At 41.9% G+C, this 21,268-nt stretch overlaps 5 protein-coding genes and 2 non-coding genes across 13 annotated transcripts; 4 read left to right on the top strand and 3 right to left on the bottom strand.

Moving 5' to 3' along the window:
- Positions 1 to 505: 505 nt before the first annotated feature.
- On the bottom strand, positions 506 to 1,925 carry LOC124203521 (hemocyte protein-glutamine gamma-glutamyltransferase-like). The gene is made up of 6 exons (XM_046600194.1): positions 1,793 to 1,925; positions 1,379 to 1,713; positions 1,168 to 1,291; positions 929 to 1,089; positions 719 to 855; positions 506 to 647 (listed from the first exon to the last, which is right to left on the bottom strand). Exons 1-6 carry the CDS (start codon positions 1,923 to 1,925, stop codon positions 506 to 508), a joined length of 1,032 nt encoding a protein of 343 aa, XP_046456150.1.
- On the bottom strand, positions 1,849 to 5,079 carry LOC124205830 (hemocyte protein-glutamine gamma-glutamyltransferase-like). 3 transcript variants are annotated; one of them, XM_046603350.1, is made up of 14 exons: positions 4,848 to 5,079; positions 4,630 to 4,668; positions 4,523 to 4,564; positions 4,223 to 4,453; positions 4,048 to 4,151; positions 3,746 to 3,962; positions 3,545 to 3,678; positions 3,341 to 3,476; positions 3,021 to 3,247; positions 2,765 to 2,942; positions 2,532 to 2,697; positions 2,161 to 2,451; positions 1,997 to 2,088; positions 1,849 to 1,935 (listed from the first exon to the last, which is right to left on the bottom strand). In XM_046603350.1, exons 2-12 carry the CDS (start codon positions 4,661 to 4,663, stop codon positions 2,292 to 2,294), a joined length of 1,629 nt encoding a protein of 542 aa, XP_046459306.1. In that variant the 5' UTR covers positions 4,664 to 4,668; positions 4,848 to 5,079; the 3' UTR covers positions 1,849 to 1,935; positions 1,997 to 2,088; positions 2,161 to 2,291. The 3 variants fall into 3 exon arrangements, with proteins under 3 accessions (XP_046459306.1, XP_046459309.1, XP_046459308.1); XM_046603353.1 differs by having other exon boundaries at positions 4,226 to 4,453; XM_046603352.1 differs by having other exon boundaries at positions 4,933 to 5,076.
- A 397-nt stretch (positions 5,080 to 5,476) lies between these two features.
- Positions 5,477 to 5,588, top strand: Trnai-uau. The gene is made up of 2 exons: positions 5,477 to 5,514; positions 5,553 to 5,588. It is a non-coding gene; the product is annotated as a tRNA-Ile (tRNA).
- A 149-nt stretch (positions 5,589 to 5,737) lies between these two features.
- On the top strand, positions 5,738 to 5,857 carry Trnai-uau. The gene is made up of 2 exons: positions 5,738 to 5,775; positions 5,822 to 5,857. It is a non-coding gene; the product is annotated as a tRNA-Ile (tRNA).
- Positions 5,858 to 6,462: 605 nt separating this feature from the next.
- Positions 6,463 to 11,377, top strand: LOC124205823 (hemocyte protein-glutamine gamma-glutamyltransferase-like). 4 transcript variants are annotated; one of them, XM_046603341.1, is made up of 20 exons: positions 6,463 to 6,607; positions 6,872 to 6,910; positions 6,976 to 7,017; positions 7,087 to 7,317; positions 7,389 to 7,492; positions 7,578 to 7,794; positions 7,862 to 7,995; positions 8,064 to 8,199; positions 8,298 to 8,524; positions 8,603 to 8,780; positions 8,848 to 9,013; positions 9,094 to 9,197; positions 9,275 to 9,384; positions 9,457 to 9,548; positions 9,610 to 9,752; positions 9,832 to 10,166; positions 10,255 to 10,378; positions 10,471 to 10,631; positions 10,705 to 10,841; positions 10,914 to 11,377. In XM_046603341.1, exons 2-20 carry the CDS (start codon positions 6,877 to 6,879, stop codon positions 11,053 to 11,055), a joined length of 2,817 nt encoding a protein of 938 aa, XP_046459297.1. In that variant the 5' UTR covers positions 6,463 to 6,607; positions 6,872 to 6,876; the 3' UTR covers positions 11,056 to 11,377. The 4 variants fall into 4 exon arrangements, with proteins under 4 accessions (XP_046459297.1, XP_046459298.1, XP_046459296.1 ...); XM_046603342.1 differs by having other exon boundaries at positions 6,463 to 6,692; positions 7,087 to 7,314; XM_046603340.1 differs by having other exon boundaries at positions 6,463 to 6,692.
- A 1,386-nt stretch (positions 11,378 to 12,763) lies between these two features.
- LOC124205825 (ABC transporter G family member 20-like) lies at positions 12,764 to 16,454 on the top strand. 2 transcript variants are annotated; one of them, XM_046603346.1, is made up of 13 exons: positions 12,764 to 13,094; positions 13,243 to 13,665; positions 13,770 to 13,863; positions 13,934 to 14,269; positions 14,382 to 14,563; positions 14,630 to 14,837; positions 14,910 to 15,087; positions 15,165 to 15,280; positions 15,350 to 15,420; positions 15,507 to 15,595; positions 15,659 to 15,835; positions 15,898 to 16,005; positions 16,081 to 16,454. In XM_046603346.1, exons 1-13 carry the CDS (start codon positions 12,913 to 12,915, stop codon positions 16,278 to 16,280), a joined length of 2,364 nt encoding a protein of 787 aa, XP_046459302.1. In that variant the 5' UTR covers positions 12,764 to 12,912; the 3' UTR covers positions 16,281 to 16,454. The 2 variants fall into 2 exon arrangements, with proteins under 2 accessions (XP_046459302.1, XP_046459301.1); XM_046603345.1 differs by having other exon boundaries at positions 12,771 to 13,094; positions 13,934 to 14,302.
- LOC124205835 (gastric triacylglycerol lipase-like) lies at positions 16,387 to 18,581 on the bottom strand. The gene is made up of 9 exons (XM_046603357.1): positions 18,279 to 18,581; positions 17,982 to 18,192; positions 17,874 to 17,900; positions 17,725 to 17,815; positions 17,412 to 17,658; positions 17,171 to 17,326; positions 17,022 to 17,106; positions 16,778 to 16,923; positions 16,387 to 16,697 (listed from the first exon to the last, which is right to left on the bottom strand). Exons 1-9 carry the CDS (start codon positions 18,468 to 18,470, stop codon positions 16,542 to 16,544), a joined length of 1,311 nt encoding a protein of 436 aa, XP_046459313.1. The 5' UTR covers positions 18,471 to 18,581; the 3' UTR covers positions 16,387 to 16,541.
- Positions 18,582 to 21,268: the final 2,687 nt, after the last annotated feature.

Genomic DNA, 21,268 nt, shown 5'->3' with positions numbered 1-21,268 from the left:
CGCGCGATAGATGCACAAAACATGTTCTGTAAACGTGCGCAGCAAGAGCAAGGTTAGTTTTGGTTAAAAAAAAGTAGAAGACATGGAATAATCTATTTTGGAAAATTCCAAGGTTGCGAAAGTCACTGATTCATCAGAGGCTGCTGTACAAACTGGTAAAATGCGGTAAAATGAGAAAACGTAAGAAATCTGGTTGATGAAATTTATTCCGGCTGACTAAACCAACAAACCAGAAAAGGATTATAATAGTCATGTAAAAAAAACCAACACCAATGGTTAAAGGAGGAAAGAGAGTAGTTATAATTGAATACAGCAGGAGTAAAATATGTCATGAAATAGTAGGGTTGTAAAGAGTGCATAGAAGGCAGCAATATAAGAGAGTTACTTGACTAATTTGCAACACTGTTCCATGGGCAAGTCCAAAGTTCGTTTCAAGGTCCAGAGAATGTCGAGGGGGTTTCCATGTCGTCCGTTGGGTTGGATGATCAAATTGAGTTATCTCGATTTAATCACGGACATGAATGGGACGAGAGCCGATAATGTCGCCCAATTCGCGAGAATTGAAAGAGGCGACCAGTTTTCGCTCGCCGCTGAATCGCGGAAGGAACTTGTGGGCGAAGCTGATCATCTCTCCCGGTTTCACGTCACTGGCGAATAAAAGAAAGAAAAAATTAATAATTTAAATCAATCGTCTCTCATTTGATAAGTGATGACTCACCGGTATTTGACAGTCTGAGCGCGAACCAGACCGGGTCCTTCGAATGTGAACTCGCACTCGGTTAGAGTGACGGAAATGGGGTTCATGAAACTGAACGTGGCAAAGCAATCCTGGCCCACCTGCGGGTTTCCTCGGATCTGCAAATAGCCATTTGATTTAATTCAGGACGTCATCGCAAATCACTCAGCGTATTCTGATTTCTAACTATACCTGAACGTCCAATTTGGGTTTCTCGAGCTGGAAGTCGTCCTCTTCGCTCCACGACTGCTTAGTCTCTTGCACGGACGCCATGGCAAAGATCTTGATGTGGCCGTAGTCGACGATTTTGTCGCGGTATTCGTCCCAGCTGATGCGCACTTGCAGAGTTTCGCCTATTATTGCGTTACAAATGACAAGGAAATGTGTCGGTTAGAAATGTGTCAGGTGAATAAGACAAAACTCAAACGTACGGCCTCCGGGTTGAAGAACAAATTGACGATCGCTGCGACCAAGACGACGAGCGGTGACTCCGGTGTAGTAAACAGAGTTGGCCGACAGGATAGTCGTGATGGTCCTCATTTCTTGGGAACGGTTCTGAGATGATAAATCAAACCAGTCAGTACGTTTATAATTCAATCAAAAGACGAAATTCTAAATGTTTAAAAAGAAATTCAAAATTACCTGAATGAGAAATTGGAGATTGAAGGGCTGTCCCCAGGCAACTTTCTCTTGCTCAATCAAGTCGAAGTAAACATCTTCGTTGACGGGACGGTTGTCGAACATTGGCTGAGTTCGTTCGACGCTGCGAGCCGCGTTCATGGCCGAAACGCGTTCCGCCGCCGAACTGCCCGAGTCGTTGGGGTGACGCGACTCATCGTACCAGGGTTTGCGGTTGACGTCGTTGATGCTCAAACGGCGCACTGATGCTCCTGGGTAATGCATCATGTCCCTGTTTTCTCTCAAATCTCCTCCTCTCATGTCTCTCCTTTCCAGATAGGGTGACGACATTCCCTGGTCTTTTACATGAACGAGTCGCCGTTAGAAATCAATAGTTCTAATATGCTAAATGGATTCAAATTGTCTAGGGCATATTACTGAAGTGGTAGTTGAAGTCGCCTTGCTTCTGGTAGCGGGACATGCCATCGGGGTTCTTGTAAAGACTAGTGATATCCTCGGCGTCGGCATCGCTGACGTCATCGTCCGCTCCCGGTCGCTTGGTCAAGATCATGCGGCCGACCCTGTTATGTAATCAACTTTATATAGGTCTGAAAGTGAAACTGTAAAATGTTGTTTAATTACTGGTAGTTGTTGACGTGAATCTTCCTGAATCCCCAGTGAGAAGTTTCGTCCTCCTGGAAGTGACTGACTTCAGCGTTGACTTCGGCAAACAGCTGAAAATGGTTGTTGGTTATTGTTCAAATCGCCAGTTTCTTATAGTAAAATGATTTCAACTGAAATCTTACGTATGGGGTATCGAAGGCGAATCCGATGTCACCACGACGAACGGACTCGACGGAAGAGGGGCCACGACGGAAGGCTTCAACGGCCAAAGGTCCACGGCTCTTTTGGTCACCTGAATGAATTGAAAAATGAATTAATCCGCGTTTCTATATAGATAAGCGATTCGTAGTTTATTTTTAAAAAATATACCACCGGAGTTCTTCTGCCAGAAATGGGGTGGGGGAGTGGGGTCAATTGCTTGCCATCCATTGCAGTTGGCTTGGAGATCGGGTCGGGACATCCAAACTTCAGACCTTCTCAGTCAATGTCGTGTAAATAATTGTGTTATCCTGGCGCAATTTATAAAAATATTTTTAAAATTCAAAATTCATACCAAGCGTGGAAGTTCCAAATGGCATCCTGATTGTCGCCATCTGGGCCACCCTTCATCTCATCTCCGAAGATGTCAAAGTACTTGTCGACGGACAGGGTGTGGTTGGTATCGCGTGCGGAAACGAAGTTGGTCACGGGACGAGATGGAATACCCAAAGCGCGGAAGACTGTCAAAATGTATCAAGTGGATGATTATTTTCGATATTTCAATTGTCATTTAAAAATAAGAATTACTGGAAGTAGCGACGGCGGCAAAGACCCAGCATTGTCCGTATTTGACTGGCTTGGATCCGTTGCGCAAGTAGTGCTCGAAGATTTTGGAGCTTCCAGTCCAGACCCACGGGCAAACTCCATCCTCGAACGAGCCCTCCCATTTGCCTTCCAACAGACCAAAGCCTTCGTTGGCGTTGATCTGTGTGTCGTAATTACAAAATGGTCAAGAAAATGCTTTATTAAGAGAAATTTCAACGACGTTATATTTGAAAATTACGATGGAAGCAATGGCGCGGACGACTTGGACGGGGTTGCCTCTCTCCGTTGGGTTGAGACCGGACTGTTCCAGCAAAAGTTGAGCTGCTGGCAAGGCTACGTCAGAGAACTGTCCGTAGACCCAACGGCGGCCTTTGGGGCGATGGTGAGTGCCCACGAAGACTTTGCCAGTCTCGTTCATGAGGTACTCCCTGCGGAGCTCCTCGTTGTCCAAGTAAACTGGGTCGTCTGTTTGAAAATAGTTTGGCGTGTAAAACATGACATGTTGAATAACCGATCATTTGACATTGAAAAGGTAAATTGGCTTGGAGAACAACGTACCGCGGCAGAAGGGGTTGAACAAGATGTAAATGTCATCCTTGAAACGGAATTCGTCGACGCGGGCGCCTGGCGTCGTCGTGGTCGTTTCAATGTTCACTCGCCATAATCCGACCAAAGCGTTGGCGGGAATGTGAACCTATACATAAATTCATTTTTGTTTAAATAGTCTCCGTGATTAAATAATTGAATTTCGAATGATTATACTTGGAAAGTGATGTTGAATCCCTCCTGCTGATGGAGACGCATATCCCACTTTTGCGGGGCCCGGCTGAATTCGCGCTGAGTCATGCGGAAAGGCAAAACCACTTTGGTTCCCTTGGTCACCTGAGGATTCGGGCCTAAAAATAAAAATAATATCTATGGTTATTTCTGACTATCCCTTTCGTAATTCTCTGTATAACATACCAAAAGTGAACGATGCCCTCAAGATGTCCCGGCGAGGATCAAAGTTACGATCCTTCATGCGCACAGCAAAGAAGAAAGGCTGGCCACGACGAAGAACGGTTGTCGACGGAGCGCAAGATGAACGGTAGTCCATCGACAACATTGGCGACATCGACGACATGGAAGCCATGTTGGTCATCGACCTGGACATCATCATCGAGGACGAGGATCCAATCTCCTAATTAACGTTTGAAAAATACGAAAAATAAGTTTTTTGTGGGCGAAATGGAATCGGAATCAAAATTCTAATGAGTTGTATTTACACGGCCGTTGTCGAAAACCATTTCGTAGCGATCAGTGCGATGCTCACGGGCGTTGTCTCGGGGGAACAGCTCAACAGACTCGATCTTCAAGTTATCTGATGGCACTTTTTGAAGAAAAAAAATGTTATTCGAAATAGTTACAATTGTTTAGCGGAAAATATGAAATCAAATGTACTACTTCCGTCGGTACGGATCTCTTCGACAGCTCGCTCGGCGCGGCGACGTCTATCCAAATCTTCGGCGTAGTGCGAGACCAATGAGGCGCGGTACGCCGCGTTGTTGCCACCGGGACTGACTCCGACGTTGTTGCCCATTCCGTCGCGGTCGTTGTTGCGACGAACGAAACTTCCGGAATGGGACAGATTGTTCAATCCGGAGCTGCCGCTCATTGAGCGACGCAACATGACTATGAAAGATATTGTAATTTTTAATTCAATATAGCGCTTAATTCATTGAATTCTTAAAAACTGTATACCTGGTGATCCTTGTTGACCCATATTCGAACGACGCAACATGCCTAAATAAACAATTTCAATGAGTTTTAATGCTTCTTGGTTATTTCTAAAATTCACAATTTATTACCTGGAGATCCTGGTTGATTCAATGGAGAACTCATTGTGCCTGTAATAATGCGAAATTCAAAAAAAATTAGTTGGTGACAAGAAACCGTTACTTTCAATACAAAATTTTAAAAATTGGTCCCAAGGGGGAAGATTGAACCCCCAAAATTCATGAATTCGCCTCAATCATCAATATACTTTGACTCGGAAAAATGTTGCCCCCAAGAAAAATAAACCTACCAAGTTCAAATTTGTTTCTTTGGTCGAAATCAGAAAGAACGCAGCAAGATAGACCGGAGCCCGTGGTTTAACAAAACGTGTCTACCTTTTTGGGGAAGACAGATCAGCGCAAATTATGTCTCAAGTCTAAGGAGACGAATAGGCTGAATGGATTTGGGGATATAGACTCGACGTTCCCGCGACCAACGATGTGTTTGCGCAACGACTGCAAAACCAACACGAATTCATTGGCTCTTTCGGCTCGCTATTTATGCTCATTGCACGCATCGTTGCTTGTGGACTCGCACTCGTCTCGTGGCTGTCGTGAGGCGCAAGGAGTTGGAACAAAAGCGGATGGGATTACTCCACTACTATTGCCTTTCCTACTTCCACAGGTGACTTCGCCCGTGTCGGGCAGTGTAACAACTAATACCTTTCGGAAAAGGATGCGTTTTCAGTTGCATTATTAAAATTAAAATATCGGATATCGCGAACGTCGAGACATATATGCATCAAACTTTTTTAAACCTCCTCTCTTGTCGGCTTGACTCTCAACTGGCTAATAAGTCTAACATGAAGTTAAAATAGCAACATTAAAGAATAATAAAATGCTAATAGAATATACCGATTAATAGAGCCCCAAAATTTCAGCTCCAGTGGCGCAGTTGGTTAGCGCATGGTACTTATATGACAGTATTTATGAATAAAACCTGATTCGCTGAAGTAATGCCGAGGTCGCGAGTTCGAGCCTCGCCTGGAGCAGTAATGATTTTGAATTTACTTATTGAAGGTACACGTATTGTAAATGAATTACTTGTAATGAATTGCTACTAACAAGCACTTCGAACGGACGCAATCTTCGCAGAAAACCATTTTGTTGATTAATAATGCACTTTTGTTACGCAAAGTCCGCTCCAGTGGCGCAGTTGGCTAGCGCATGGTACTTATAAGACAGTATTCATGGACAGTATAGAATTGATATAAACTGTTGAGATATGCCGAGGTCGCGAGTTCGAGCCTCGCCTGGAGCAAAGACTTACATTTTAAAATTGCAGGTTTAATTCTCTAGTTCTGAAAAATCCTATAATTATCTGAACCATCATTAACAAGTAAAGACAAAAATACAGAAGAAGTATAGTTAAATAGTCATCATCCTATATTTCAAACTATAGAAGACTGTAATACTAATAAGTTAACGACCCAGTGAAATAGTTTTAACATATCAAATATTAGAGTACGTTGATGTATGCAATAGCAGTGTGTACCCAAATTCACCCTTTTCTAAAACTCCAAAAACATATTTTAATCATCCTAAAAACTAAGTTTAGCCTAAGTTTCGCTTTCGTTCGGCACTGTCAAGCATAATCCCAGCGCAAGTGTAGTCAATGTACGGAGCATAGAGTGTGACCGTGAAATTGAATATCCAACTCTACACATGCAATGGAAAGGCAATAGTTTTGAATAGTGTTTAAAGTCGTCTATGGTAAAATTGTATCACAAGTAGGAAAGGCAATAGTAGTGGAGTAATCCCATCCGCTTTTGTTCCAACTCCTCGCGCCTCACGACAGCCACGAGACGAGTGCGAGTCCACAAGCAACGATGCGTGCAATGAGCATAAATAGCGAGCCGAAAGAGCCAATGAATTCGTGTTGGTTTTGCAGTCGTTGCGCAAACACATCGTTGGTCGCGGGAACGTCGAGTCTATATCCCCAAATCCATTCAGCCTATTCGTCTCCTTAGACTTGAGACATAATTTGCGCTGATCTGTCTTCCCCAAAAAGGTAGACACGTTTTGTTAAACCACGGGCTCCGGTCTATCTTGCTGCGTTCTTTCTGATTTCGACCAAAGAAACAAATTTGAACTTGGTAGGTTTATTTTTCTTGGGGGCAACATTTTTCCGAGTCAAAGTATATTGATGATTGAGGCGAATTCATGAATTTTGGGGGTTCAATCTTCCCCCTTGGGACCAATTTTTAAAATTTTGTATTGAAAGTAACGGTTTCTTGTCACCAACTAATTTTTTTTGAATTTCGCATTATTACAGGCACAATGAGTTCTCCATTGAATCAACCAGGATCTCCAGGTAATAAATTGTGAATTTTAGAAATAACCAAGAAGCATTAAAACTCATTGAAATTGTTTATTTAGGCATGTTGCGTCGTTCGAATATGGGTCAACAAGGATCACCAGGTATACAGTTTTTAAGAATTCAATGAATTAAGCGCTATATTGAATTAAAAATTACAATATCTTTCATAGTCATGTTGCGTCGCTCAATGAGCGGCAGCTCCGGATTGAACAATCTGTCCCATTCCGGAAGTTTCGTTCGTCGCAACAACGACCGCGACGGAATGGGCAACAACGTCGGAGTCAGTCCCGGTGGCAACAACGCGGCGTACCGCGCCTCATTGGTCTCGCACTACGCCGAAGATTTGGATAGACGTCGCCGCGCCGAGCGAGCTGTCGAAGAGATCCGTACCGACGGAAGTAGTACATTTGATTTCATATTTTCCGCTAAACAATTGTAACTATTTCGAATAACATTTTTTTTCTTCAAAAAGTGCCATCAGATAACTTGAAGATCGAGTCTGTTGAGCTGTTCCCCCGAGACAACGCCCGTGAGCATCGCACTGATCGCTACGAAATGGTTTTCGACAACGGCCGTGTAAATACAACTCATTAGAATTTTGATTCCGATTCCATTTCGCCCACAAAAAACTTATTTTTCGTATTTTTCAAACGTTAATTAGGAGATTGGATCCCCGTCATCGATGATGATGTCCAGGTCGATGACCAACATGGCTTCCATGTCGTCGATGTCGCCAATGTTGTCGATGGACTACCGTTCATCTTGCGCTCCGTCGACAACCGTTCTTCGTCGTGGCCAGCCTTTCTTCTTTGCTGTGCGCATGAAGGATCGTAACTTTGATCCTCGCCGGGACATCTTGAGGGCATCGTTCACTTTTGGTATGTTATACAGAGAATTACGAAAGGGATAGTCAGAAATAACTGTAGATATTACTATTATTTTTAGGCCCGAATCCTCAGGTGACCAAGGGAACCAAAGTGGTTTTGCCTTTCCGCATGACTCAGCGCGAATTCAGCCGGGCCCCGCAAAAGTGGGATATGCGTCTCCATCAGCAGGAGGGATTCAACATCACTTTCCAAGTATAATCATTCGAAATTCAATTATTTAATCACGGAGACTATTTAAACAAAAATGAATTTGTATATAGGTTCACATTCCCGCCAACGCTTTGGTCGGATTATGGCGAGTGAACATTGAAACGACCACGACGACGCCAGGCGCCCGCGTCGACGAATTCCGTTTCAAGGATGACATTTACATCTTGTTCAACCCCTTCTGCCGCGGTACGTTGTTCTCCAAGCCAATATATTACCTTTTCAATGTCAAATGATCGGCTATTCAAAACATTTCATGTTTTACACGCCAAATTATTTTCAAACAGACGACCCAGTTTACTTGGACAACGAGGAGCTCCGCAGGGAGTACCTCATGAACGAGACTGGCAAAGTCTTCGTGGGCACTCACCATCGCCCCAAAGGCCGCCGTTGGGTCTACGGACAGTTCTCTGACGTAGCCTTGCCAGCAGCTCAACTTTTGCTGGAACAGTCCGGTCTCAACCCAACGGAGAGAGGCAACCCCGTCCAAGTCGTCCGCGCCATTGCTTCCATCGTAATTTTCAAATATAACGTCGTTGAAATTACTTTTAATAAAGCATTTTCTTGACCATTTTGTAATTACGACACACAGATCAACGCCAACGAAGGCTTTGGTCTGTTGGAAGGCAAATGGGAGGGCTCGTTCGAGGATGGAGTTTGCCCGTGGGTCTGGACTGGAAGCTCCAAAATCTTCGAGCACTACTTGCGCAACGGATCCAAGCCAGTCAAATACGGACAATGCTGGGTCTTTGCCGCCGTCGCTACTTCCAGTAATTCTTATTTTTAAATGACAATTAAAATATCGAAAATAATCATCCACTTGATACATTTCGACAGTCTTCCGCGCTTTGGGTATTCCATCTCGTCCCGTGACCAACTTCGTTTCCGCACGCGATACCAACCACACCCTGTCCGTCGACAAGTACTTTGACATCTTCGGAGATGAGATGAAGGGTGGCCCAGATGGCGACAATCAGGATGCCATTTGGAACTTCCACGCTTGGTATGAATTTTGAATTTTAAAAACATTTTTATAAATTGCGCCAGGATAACACAATCATTTATACGACATTGACTGAGAAGGTCTGAAGTTTGGATGTCCCGACCCGATCTCCAAGCCAACTGCAATGGATGGCAAGCAATTGACCCCACTCCCCCACCCCATTTCTGGCAGAAGAACTCCGGAGGTATATTTTTTAAAAATAAACTACGAATCCCCCATCTATATAGAAACGCGGATTAATTCATTTTTCAATTCATTCAGGTGACCAAAAGAGCCGTGGACCTTTGGCCGTTGAAGCCTTCCGTCGTGGCCCCTCTTCCGTCGAGTCCGTTCGTCGTGGTGACATCGGATTCGCCTTCGATACCCCATACGTAAGATTTCAGTTGAAATCATTTTACTATAAGAAACTGGCGATTTGAACAATAACCAACAACCATTTTCAGCTGTTTGCCGAAGTCAACGCTGAAGTCAGTCACTTCCAGGAGGACGAAACTTCTCACTGGGGATTCAGGAAGATTCACGTCAACAACTACCAGTAATTAAACAACATTTTACAGTTTCACTTTCAGACCTATATAAAGTTGATTACATAACAGGGTCGGCCGCATGATCTTGACCAAGCGACCGGGAGCGGACGATGACGTCAGCGATGCCGACGCCGAGGATATCACTAGTCTTTACAAGAACCCCGATGGCATGTCCCGCTACCAGAAGCAAGGCGACTTCAACTACCACTTCAGTAATATGCCCTAGACAATTTGAATCCATTTAGCATATTAGAACTATTGATTTCTAACGGCGACTCGTTCATGTAAAAGACCAGGGAATGTCGTCACCCTATCTGGAAAGGAGAGACATGAGAGGAGGAGATTTGAGAGAAAACAGGGACATGATGCATTACCCAGGAGCATCAGTGCGCCGTTTGAGCATCAACGACGTCAACCGCAAACCCTGGTACGATGAGTCGCGTCACCCCAACGACTCGGGCAGTTCGGCGGCGGAACGCGTTTCGGCCATGAACGCGGCTCGCAGCGTCGAACGAACTCAGCCAATGTTCGACAACCGTCCCGTCAACGAAGATGTTTACTTCGACTTGATTGAGCAAGAGAAAGTTGCCTGGGGACAGCCCTTCAATCTCCAATTTCTCATTCAGGTAATTTTTAATTTCTTTATAAACATTTTTAAATTTCGTCTTTTGATTGAATTATAAACGTACTGACTGGTCCGATTTATCATCTCAGAACCGTTCCCAAGAAATGAGGACCATCACGACTATCCTGTCGGCCAACTCTGTTTACTACACCGGAGTCACCGCTCGTCGTCTTGGTCGCAGCGATCGTCAATTTGTTCTTCAACCCGGAGGCCGTACGTTTGAGTTTTGTCTTATTCACCAGTAGCTTATTCACCATTCCATTTCTTACCGACACCTTTCCTTGTCATTTGTAACGCAATAATAGGCGAAACTCTGCAAGTGCGCATCAGCTGGGACGAATACCGCGACAAAATCGTCGACTACGGCCACATCAAGATCTTTGCCATGGCGTCCGTGCAAGAGACTAAGCAGTCGTGGAGCGAAGAGGACGACTTCCAGCTCGAGAAACCCAAATTGGACGTTCAGGTATAGCTAGAAATCAGAATACGATTAGCAATTTGCAATTACGTTCTGAATTACATCAAATTGCTCTTTGCAGATCCGAGGAAACCCGCAGGTGGGCCAGGATTGCTTTGCCACGTTCAGTTTCATGAACCCCATTTCCGTCACTCTAACCGAGTGCGAGTTCACGTTCGAAGGACCCGGTCTGGTTCGCGCTCAGACTGTCAAATATCGGTGAGTCATCACTTATCAAATGAGAGACGATTGATTTAAATTATTAATTTTTTCTTTTCTTTTATTCGCCAGTGACGTGAAACCGGGAGAGATGATCAGCTTCGCCCACAAGTTCCTTCCGCGATTCAGCGGCGAGCGCAAACTGGTCGCCTCTTTCAATTCTCGCGAATTGGGCGACATTATCGGCTCTCGTCCCATTCATGTCCGTGATTAAATCGAGATAACTCAATTTGATCATCCAACCCAACGGACGATATGGAAACCCCCTTCGACATTCTCTGGACCTTGAAACGAACTTTGGACTTGCCCATGGAACAGTGTTGCAAATTAGTCAAGTAACTCTCCTATATTGCTGCCTTCTATGCACTCTTTACAACCCTACTATTCTATTTCATGACATATTTTACTCCTGCTGTATTCAATTATAACTACTCTCTTTCCTCCTTTAACCATTGGTGTTGGTTTTTTTACATGACTATTACAATCCCTTTCTGGTTTGTTGGTTTAGTCAGCCAGAATAAATTTCATCAACCAGATTTCTTACGTACGTTTTCTCATTTTACCGCATTGTTTCCAGACAGCCCAGACAGCATAGTAGCCTCTGATGAAGTAACGACTTTCGCAATTAGTGAAGCTTCATTTGATTCTTTCATTTTCTCTGCTTCCCAAATTTGCAAATGTGTCGCTTACGTACGCCTTATAACTAACCCCTTTTTTTAATTTGAAGAGATGAGATTTTGTCATAGTTCAACACACAGCAGTATGTGTGGGTTTAAAGCACACCCTATCTGGAAAGTGGTATAGCCTTTGGTAACAACTAATCTATAAACAAGCGTGTTTCATGACGAATCGACTCTTTTCTTGTCTTTAATCGCCCGCTCGATAGATTGTGGGAAAAGAAAGGCGTATTGAGAAATCCATCAGATTTCTTGAAATTTCGTTAGAGAAAAATGCAGAACGCACGATATACCGAAGTAGCGGTTTCGAGAATTTCAAAAACTAGTGCAGCAATGCGCATTGCTCTGAACGAAAACCTTGAAACTCAATATTACTGAGGTTTCCACAAATTGCGCACCAATATTATGATTGCGTAACAAGTGATTTGCGACGCCCTATATTTGCTAGTACACTATTGCTTGCGCTCTGCTTGTGCTTTCCTTCCCGAGGCACGTTAGTAGACAACGCCTATTTCTGCATCGAATTTTTTAACTATTTTGTTCTTTGCTATGATTGCAAAAAAACCTTGTAATTTTATGTTTGATTGCACCTTCCCAAGTCTGTTTTCGATAACTTTATCATTTCGTTTTGCAAAATTTATGTCACACGTATGACGTTATTAAGTGATCAACATTTAACCTTGCCTTTTCATTCGGAAAGAGGAAGCGCTCATCAGAAAAGCAAATCGTGATGTTATCATCCTTTCATAGATGGCTAGACCCGCCGCTAGAGGTATGGTCGTGTGTGAATGGCGATTGTTACATAATAGCGCATCCACCAATTTCACTAACATGCAAATACAGTGAAAGCAGCCAGCTGGAAAAAAGAGAAATTTGTGTTCTCGGTATTCTTCTTTTTATATATAAGGCTCGTATTGAATAACCTTAACCAAAACGACTAACAGTCGCCTAAAATGCGTTGAGAGATATTTTGAAAATAAAGGTACGAGGGTTGGGCCATCACGGAGGGGACAAAAACAAAAATCGAAATGCGGAGGGCGCGGAAGACAAATGCGGAAACCTTCCCTTTGAACCGTTTGAACCCCCCAAAAAAAACCAATTCTCATATATCCGCAGAATGTTATCTGGCCTTGGAGAACCAGACAAAAAAAAAAGTGTTTTTCCTTTTTTTTTTTTACATGGCTTTGCCGCTTCTGGCAAGGTTATCTAGCAAGTATTTCCAGTTTGGGGCAGTGTTTCTATTCCCATACGCCCAATTCACAGTATCAGTCCGTCATTCAGAGTCTAGCATTCAAAACTTGTTGACTTGTTTTTCTTACCTGTGTCCCGAGACAAACCATCTGCTGTTTGTTTGTTTAAATTTTTTATAGCAAAGTTGATCTCGTGAATCCGAAATGATGGGCAAAAGTGTTGGAGGATCAGAAGTGATTGTTTCGACGCATAATGTCGAAACGAATAATGGAGCAGGTGTTGGTCAGGCGGTTCTCGTCCGCAACGCAACTAAATCTTACGGAGCTGGAAGCAACCACTCCGCCGTGCTTAAAGGATTGGACATGACAGTTAATAGGGGAAGCATGTAAGAAAAATAAATACCAAAATAACTTTGTATTGCGCTGCTTTTATTTGTATTTGTAATTCACATTCGAAACAACAATTTAGACATTAGAAAAATAAGTTGGCCTTCCAAAAGTAATTTAGAAATTAATGGTCCAATGTTTCGACAGATATGGATTGCTCGGGTCGAGCGGTTGTGGCAAGACCACCCTGTTAAGTTGTCTGGTTGGTCGTCGAAGCCTAAACAGCGGAGAGGTACTGATCCTTGGCCACGAGCCGGGCACTCCGGAGAGCGGCGTACCTGGTCCGCGAGTTGGTTACATGCCACAAGAGTTGGCCTTGTACAGCGACTTCACCATCAAGGAGACTCTCCAGTATTTTGGTCGTATCTACAATTTGCGGGCCGCCTTTGTCAACTCGCAGTTAGCGTTTCTGACCAAATTGTTGGACCTGCCTGCCAGCGATCGTTACGTCAAGACGCTGAGCGGCGGTCAGCAGCGGCGCGTCTCGTTCGCCGTCGCCTTGTTCCACGAGCCCGAATTGCTCATCTTGGACGAACCAACTGTTGGCGTTGATCCTTTACTCCGGCGCAGGTGACTTCGCAAGAATTTTAATAAGTTTCTTGGAACCTTTTCACTCGATTTAGTGGCGATGGAACGTCGAACAAAACTTCTAATCCTAATTTTTTTATTCCTAGTATTTGGGATCACCTTATTCGTCAGAGTGTCGACCATGGGAGGACTGTCATAGTAACTACCCACTACATTGAAGAAGCCAGACAGGCTAATACAGTATTATAATAAACATTAAGAAGGAGAAATGAATCGTACGTTTTATCTGAATTTTTGTTTTCTGCATTAGATCGGAATGATGCGCTCCGGCCGTCTGTTGGCGGAAGATTCTCCCGACAAACTGTTAGCGCACTACAACTTGTCTTCCTTGGAAGACGTTTTCCTCAAGCTTTGCATCAATCAAGGTGTTAATAAAGGAGTCGAACAACTCGAGATCATGGCAAACGTCAGCCTTTCGAATGAGACGCATCAAATTGTACCTCGCACTCAGCAGCAGGCTGGAGAACATGAAAATGTGGCTTTTGACTACAGCGTCAACGAAGTCGATCTGCCTGAAAATGATGTTCAACGTCGAAATCGCATAAACTCTAATGAATCCCCCGTAACTCCGGTCGACCTTTCCTCAGTAAGAAAGCCCCCAATTGCTATACTTGACCATGTAAATTCAATCACTTGGTTTTTCAACATCCAATCTATATTTTATGAAGTTTTTTTTTTCTCTTTAATTTGTGATGCAGAACGCTCGTGGGGCCAACAACATGATGAATTGCATCAGTGAAACGAGCAACACCCGGGAGCCTACCGGAACTGCCAGTGTTGTGAAACGAAAACGCCAAGGTCATCCTTTGAAAATTCCGTCTCTTCATCGCCTTGGTGCGCTCATTCGGAAAAATTACTTGATATCCTTTCGGAACATTGGGTACATACATTTTCTAATTTTACCGGCTGTTTCTCTTTAGCAAATTGTACTGTTTGGCTTTAAAAGGATATTTGTATTCATCTACTTGTTGCCCGCCTTCCAAGCGACGGTCTTTAATGTTACACTCGGACACGAACCTAAGGGCCTGAAAATGGCCATCGTCAATGAAGAGCTGGATCCAACCCAGGGCCGCGTCTGCAACTACACGACGGACTGCGCGTATTCGATGCTCAGCTGCCGCTACTTACGATACATTAAGGACAACATAGTTCAAGTTTGTTATTTTGTTTCGCTAATTTGTTAAGTTAGAAGAGAATATAAATCTTAATTGTATTGGTGAATGCAGGTCCCTTATCAAAGTTTGCCGGATGCAATGGAAGCGGGAAGAAATGGCCAAGTCTGGGGCGTGATCCACTTCGGACATAATTTCACGGAAGAATTTGAGATTCGCCAGACTGAAGGAGATTCGACAAATGTCGACAACATTATCCGCAGTCGAATTAGCGTCAACGTTGATTCCTCCAGTGAGTTGAGAAATATTTCTAAATTTGTTTCAGGGAACGTATAATAAATAACGCGGCAATTTTGATGTCTCATTAAGACCATCAAATTGATATTTTCATCGAGAAATGGCTTTTGGAGGCCTTCAGGGACTTCTTTAGAGATTTTATGAAATCTTGCCAGCATGAGCCAGAGGCTGGTTACATCCCTGTCGTGGTAATTTTTTTTAGGTGTTTAGAGCTACATGGTAATCTAACCGGTTTCAAAAATCAAAATTCTTTTCAGTTCCTTGATCCTGTATACGGAAAGAAAGATACTCCATTCACAGAATTTATGGCTCCCGGCCTTATTATTTCGTAAAATGTCTTAACTTTATTAATTATTCCAGTCTGATAATCTCATAAAAAAAACCTTTAATTGAATTTTAATTTCATTACCCAAGGATTGTGTATTTTATGGCTGTTTCGTTAACCGCCGGAGTCTTCGTTGCCGAACGGAAGCAAGGTCTTCTAGACCGAAGTTTAGTGGCTGGTGCGTTCATCGATATTGTGACCAATTTCTTTGGATAATTCATGGTCCACTTTTTTGCATTAGGTGTAACGATGACCGAAATATTTATCGGTCATTCGTTCAACATGTTTACCATAATCATTGGCCAAACTGCCCTGGTTTTCGTGTGCATGTTGTTGATCTTCAATATTCCTTGCCAAGGCAATCTGGCCCTGGCTGTCTTTATTACTTTTCTTCAAGGATTTGTCGGCATGTGCTTTGGTAATTTTTTTCAAATTTCTTTCCAAATTTCATCATAGTTTTAAACGTTTTAACAATTTTAGGTTTACTAATAACCACTATATGCGACAACGAAGCCACAGCTCTCAATCTTTCACAAGCCAGTTTTATTCCGCTTTTAGTTATGGGAGGGATTTGCTGGCCCATCGAAGGTTGATATTTTTATTGACTTACCTGTATTTTGAAACTTGTTATTTAATTTTTTTAAAATTTTAAATTATTAATAGGGATGCCTTTTTATCTCCGCAATATTGCCTACTCCATGCCGGTGACGTATGCCATCGAATCTTTAAGATCCATTTTCGCTCGCGGCTGGGGTATTGAACGACCTGATGTCTACGCTGGAATTTTAATAAGCATTGCTTGGATTATTTCCTTGTTGGTTCTTTGTCTAGTTATCATACGCAGTCGTAAGTATACCAGTTAAGAAAAAAAATTATTCCTCTCTTCAGTGAATATTGTTAACCTACGCGCAATTTGTCTTATGAATTATTTTTGGTGATTGTGGTTAGTTGATCCACTTGAAGTTGATCTTTCACGTATGGGTATTTGTATATTTTATGGTGCGGTTCAACTATACAATTTATCGTGCAATTTCGAACGCAATAAATGTTCAGATTTGCATCTCGAATGCAATTCTTTAAACAATTTTTATTTTTTGGAATCGTGTCACAGCCTCTGGGGTTGTTCAGTGAAAATTAGATGGTATTAGGTCGATAACAGGAAGATTTACTAATTCAGCGAGACGAGTTGACCATATAAAGTCGCCATGGGTAAACCCAGGGCTGTCCACCCGAATAGCGGCTTTCAAGCAGCTCAATCTTTCTATCAGCCAAGACAAGTCCTTTATTAATGAAATAAAATAATAATTCGCTAAAGTTTGTTTGCCACAATAAATGTATGGATTAATAATATACAACACACCTCAATTGGCGCAAACGGGTCATTGTCGCCATAGACCAAATAGACGGGTACGGTCACTTTAGTGAGATTGTACTCGGGTGGGTAAGTCGTTCCGTACCGCTTCAAATTTTCAGCTGATCCGTAGTCGAAGTGAAGAAATGAATCACCTGAATCAAACGTTACCAATTTAATCCTTCGTCGAACTTTGTAAGTGGTTATTTGAGCAATTTTGAAACGCATGTCAACTTATCTATTATTGTTTTACCAGAGTTTATGTTTTGGAAAAAATGGGCCATAGTATTCGCTGACCCACCGCCCGGATAATGACCGCTGGAGCGAAACGCGAAATTCTAAAGATGTTACAAATGTTAATAACTGTCCTTTAATAGCAAATATTTTGTTAACTAATAAAACCTTTTCATAAGTTTCGGAGTAGCCAAATATCTGGAAGAGCATATGCTTCCCGATTTCTACACCAAAATGAGAAGTTTCACATAAAAGGCGAGTCAATAAGTGAAAAAGACCATCAGTCCTATGAACTTCACCGATTCCCAATAGTTCCTGCAAAAACTACAAAACAGAAATTAAAATGCACCCCAGTAACGGGTAGACTTTTAAAGGTCAGAATCATCCCAAATATATGTGTAGTGCTCACTTGATAGATTTTAACAAACGGCGCCATGTACCGGAAAAAATTATTTAAATGGGCCACATTGACAGTCGGTCCAAGTCCAATCATGACTTCCACTTTGTCGTTTAATTCCGAATGCTGGATTGCACCCATTAAAAATGTGCCGACGCCAAGAGAATATCCAAAATAGGCGGCCAATTTGTTTTCTTCTGTTGTATTCAGAACGTAATCGATACTGGCCGGGATGTCATACTTGCCCATTTCATCCCATCTATGACATATAGTTTTAGTATCGAATTAGAATAAAATGTAGACGAGCTATAAAGTAGTAACTTACGAATAGTTCCAGTATTCTCTGTCAGCGTCGGGATTCAGAGAAACATGTTTCCTGGAATAAACGTTCCCTCTGCTGTTTCCCAACCATACGTCTGAATGATATTTGATAGGAAAATAATGGTATTGGAATAATTTAATAATTTTAATTACCGTATCCGTTGTCCGCCAAAATGTAAGCTGAGTGTTTTAATGAGTAGGAAAACATATTATAAAAGTTGCACAAATTAATGAAACAATACAACAAATAATAAAATTTGCCTAGTGAATTGTTGGACGAACTAAAAAGCCAGGTATGGTCTGTTGTCATCATCCCGTGCTGCAGGAACACAGGCTTTCGCCGTATTGTTCTGTTTTTGAAGCAAGTTTCACAACTTCCGAAAGGAATACGATGGAGTTCAAGGATGTACCCATCATCGGTGACAACGTGATGGATTTCTATGGGATAGCCTCGATAGGCAATGATTTCTGGCTGTGTGATCAGATACGTTTGGATTCAAGTGAACTTGCTGCACCTTAAGCCAATAAGGCCAAAAGAAAAATGAGTGTTATTGTTACCGTGGTCATGAAGCTTTCCGGCTGTTGGAACACGTTGCGCTCAATCCTAGGTTGGAGTGTATGTTGAATTAGGTCCGTGATTAGTTTGAACGAATTGGTAACAAAGTTGATCACTTTTTCTTCATTGCCATGAGAGGCTAAAATGTAACAGACAATCGAAACAATGAGAACATCTTTTGTGGATGCATACATAACTTCCTTCACTGCAGTCACAATTGCTCCAAATAATGAATCGACTGATGAGTATCACGTTCTTGTTGCATGTGAAGCAAGGTAGAAATTATTTACAAAGCGCATTAACTCGCATGCACCAACAGAAATTATACCTGCGCCCGATTTCGCCTACATTTCTTTCCCTGCAGACAAAACCACGTTACTGCCTTATATCATTCGCTCGCATTCGCTCATCATTCGAGCTCATCTGCCTGGAAAGTGTAAACCACATCACGTACCGTTACGTATTCGTCAAGTAATCTCCTCTTTTCCGTAGTGAACGCTGCTTGTCGATATTCGTTTTACATTTATAGGGTTTAATAATTTAAAATATGGTTCCTTTAAGTTTCGAGGGGAGTTACATTTCAGTTGTAGAAGTTACATTCAATTACTTGGTAGCTCGTGCCTATTTTTTTACAAATTTCTTCTTCAAGTTAAAATTTTAAGAATTAATTTTACAAATTTCTCTGTCCCCTGGCTGAGTTTCCAACAGCGATTTCATTTTCATTTTCCCCTCATTTCTCTTATTCATCCTTTTTATACTGTAGGTTAGCTGCAAAAACTTTCTTACTTTGCCTTTTTTGTATTGCTTTCTAATATTTAAATAATTATTAATTGCAGTATAAAATTAAGTTCCAATTCTGTGTATGTAGGCCTATACTGCATAATGTAGGTATGTAGCAATTGAAGTTAATTTTAATGTCTGACCCTCTATTTTGTTTCGAATTGTTTGTAGTGAATGCATTAAAATGTTTTGAAATGTAACCTTAATTTATTGACAGGGTAACCTATTGGGTAAGCGTATCCTTTGCCATTTAACAAATTGCTGCTGTATGTGCACGTTAAACTTAAACTACAAAAGGAGATGGTAGCAGATCAATAATAGGGAGATTAACTAATTCAGCCAGATGAGATGACCAAATAAAGTCGCCATGAGTGAACGTAGGGTTGTCCACCCGAATGGAACCTTTCAAATGGCCCTGTCTAGGCATTAGCCAAATTACGTCCCTACAAATGCGAGAACATCTTTCTTCATTTTTTCCTTCAATATAGGATACAAGCTCTTTGGTCAAACTGCGACTGGTTACTTCAACGTCTATACTTCATATGTGAACTAAGATTCTTATTCTTCCCTCGAGAAGACCAAACCGTTATTAACTTGCCCGAGTTTACCTTCCTGGGTTATGCAGATTTTCCCGTTAGTTTTGATGAACATTCTGCGAGGTATGGCTATGAGCAAATATTTTATTACTTACCAGACCTTAATGGCGAATGTGGTTGTGCAATCTGGGAATAAAACACGGTTAAATATATAGATAAATATAGCCTCTCTTGCTTCCAGCTATGCAATATGCAAAGTCCGCGATTTCCATACGTACCCAGTTCCTCCATCAATTCCCAACTCTCCATGGTTATACAACTCTCGTACTTGAAATGTCTTTGCCCTTAAGCTGGACAGTGCATAAGTATATACCCACAGTAGAGACTTCTTTTTGAAAGTACGTTTCATCTGTCGCCACTTTCTTTCAATCTCTTTTTATGCTTCGCTGTGCAGAGGCGACTTTCATACTTTACCTTGACTGAGATATTGTAATCTTTTAACGTGATCTTTTAGACTTTTATTAAACAACACAGTATATAGGTTCATCAACTTACTCTGTACGTCCATTACCTTTTTAGTTTGAAACGCTCAATCACATAATTTTAAGTGGTACGTAACGGTATAGCGCGGATGTAGGTGAAAACAGATAACGGAACGAATTCGCATGTATAGTTATTAATAGGGAATGGTAAGCTACCATGGGTGATTCGCATAAAATTTCGTCTGAAGGATTCACCATTCATTCATTTTGACATTGAATTTTCGCTAGAACAAAAGTCATTTATTATAAATAAAAAATTCTTATTGTCTTAATTCATTAATTTTAGCGCGCATTAATTTCCCCTAATCGTTTGAGAGTGATTTCAACAATGTGTAATTCGTCTTCGTACAAAGTCAAGCGATTTTTAACAAATTTGAAAATATACAGCTCGGCACATTCTGATTAATTATTGGCTGGGGGAATTCAAAAAGAATGAATAAACTCATCGCTTGTGCAGGCGATGAATTGAAGTTTCACGAATCTTAACGACGTTCAAGCATTGTGATCTGCACCGCATAGCCTAATAGCTATTTGGCAACGTAAATTACGTGCTGCAACGCAGTCGAGAGTGGAACAGCCAAAAGTAGTACAACGGGACTATCAATAACCAAATATCATCACGTTACTATGTGCAGTAAACAACTAACAGACAACAGCTGTTCTGTTATGTTTAGCTATTGACGGACTGAAGAGACCCCGCCGCTTTCACTCGCTGGAGTACGGTCGGAACCGAAACGCTGATTTTGGTTATCGAAAGTGCAATCCGTCCCGAAAATGTTTTTGAAGGTTATATACATTTCGTCATACTGTGGAATACCAAAGGTGGCTTGATGCGGTATGTCTCCTCCATAAATCATGCAACATGACGTGATAGATATTCTTTTCTGGCGGTGCCAAGAAAATTCTAAACACATTTTGGCTAAATCGCGGTTTGATTTAATTGGGTTCATAATAAAACAATCGATCAAATTTGCCGCAATAACTGCACAGTGTCAACTTTTGATTATCTGAAAGGTGTAATCGATTTAAACAAAAATTTAAAATTGGCAAATAGCAAGGCAAATAGTGTACAATACCTTGGGGTTTTCCTTTTTTTGTTTCGACAATGTTTTCTGGGTAAACTAACGACGAATA

The sequence above is a fragment of the Daphnia pulex genome, chromosome 10, assembly GCF_021134715.1.
Source record: "Daphnia pulex isolate KAP4 chromosome 10, ASM2113471v1".
Lineage (NCBI taxonomy): Eukaryota > Metazoa > Arthropoda > Branchiopoda > Diplostraca > Daphniidae > Daphnia > Daphnia pulex.
The sequence above is the reverse complement of the archived record's forward strand: the minus strand, read 5'-3'. Positions and strand labels throughout refer to the sequence as shown.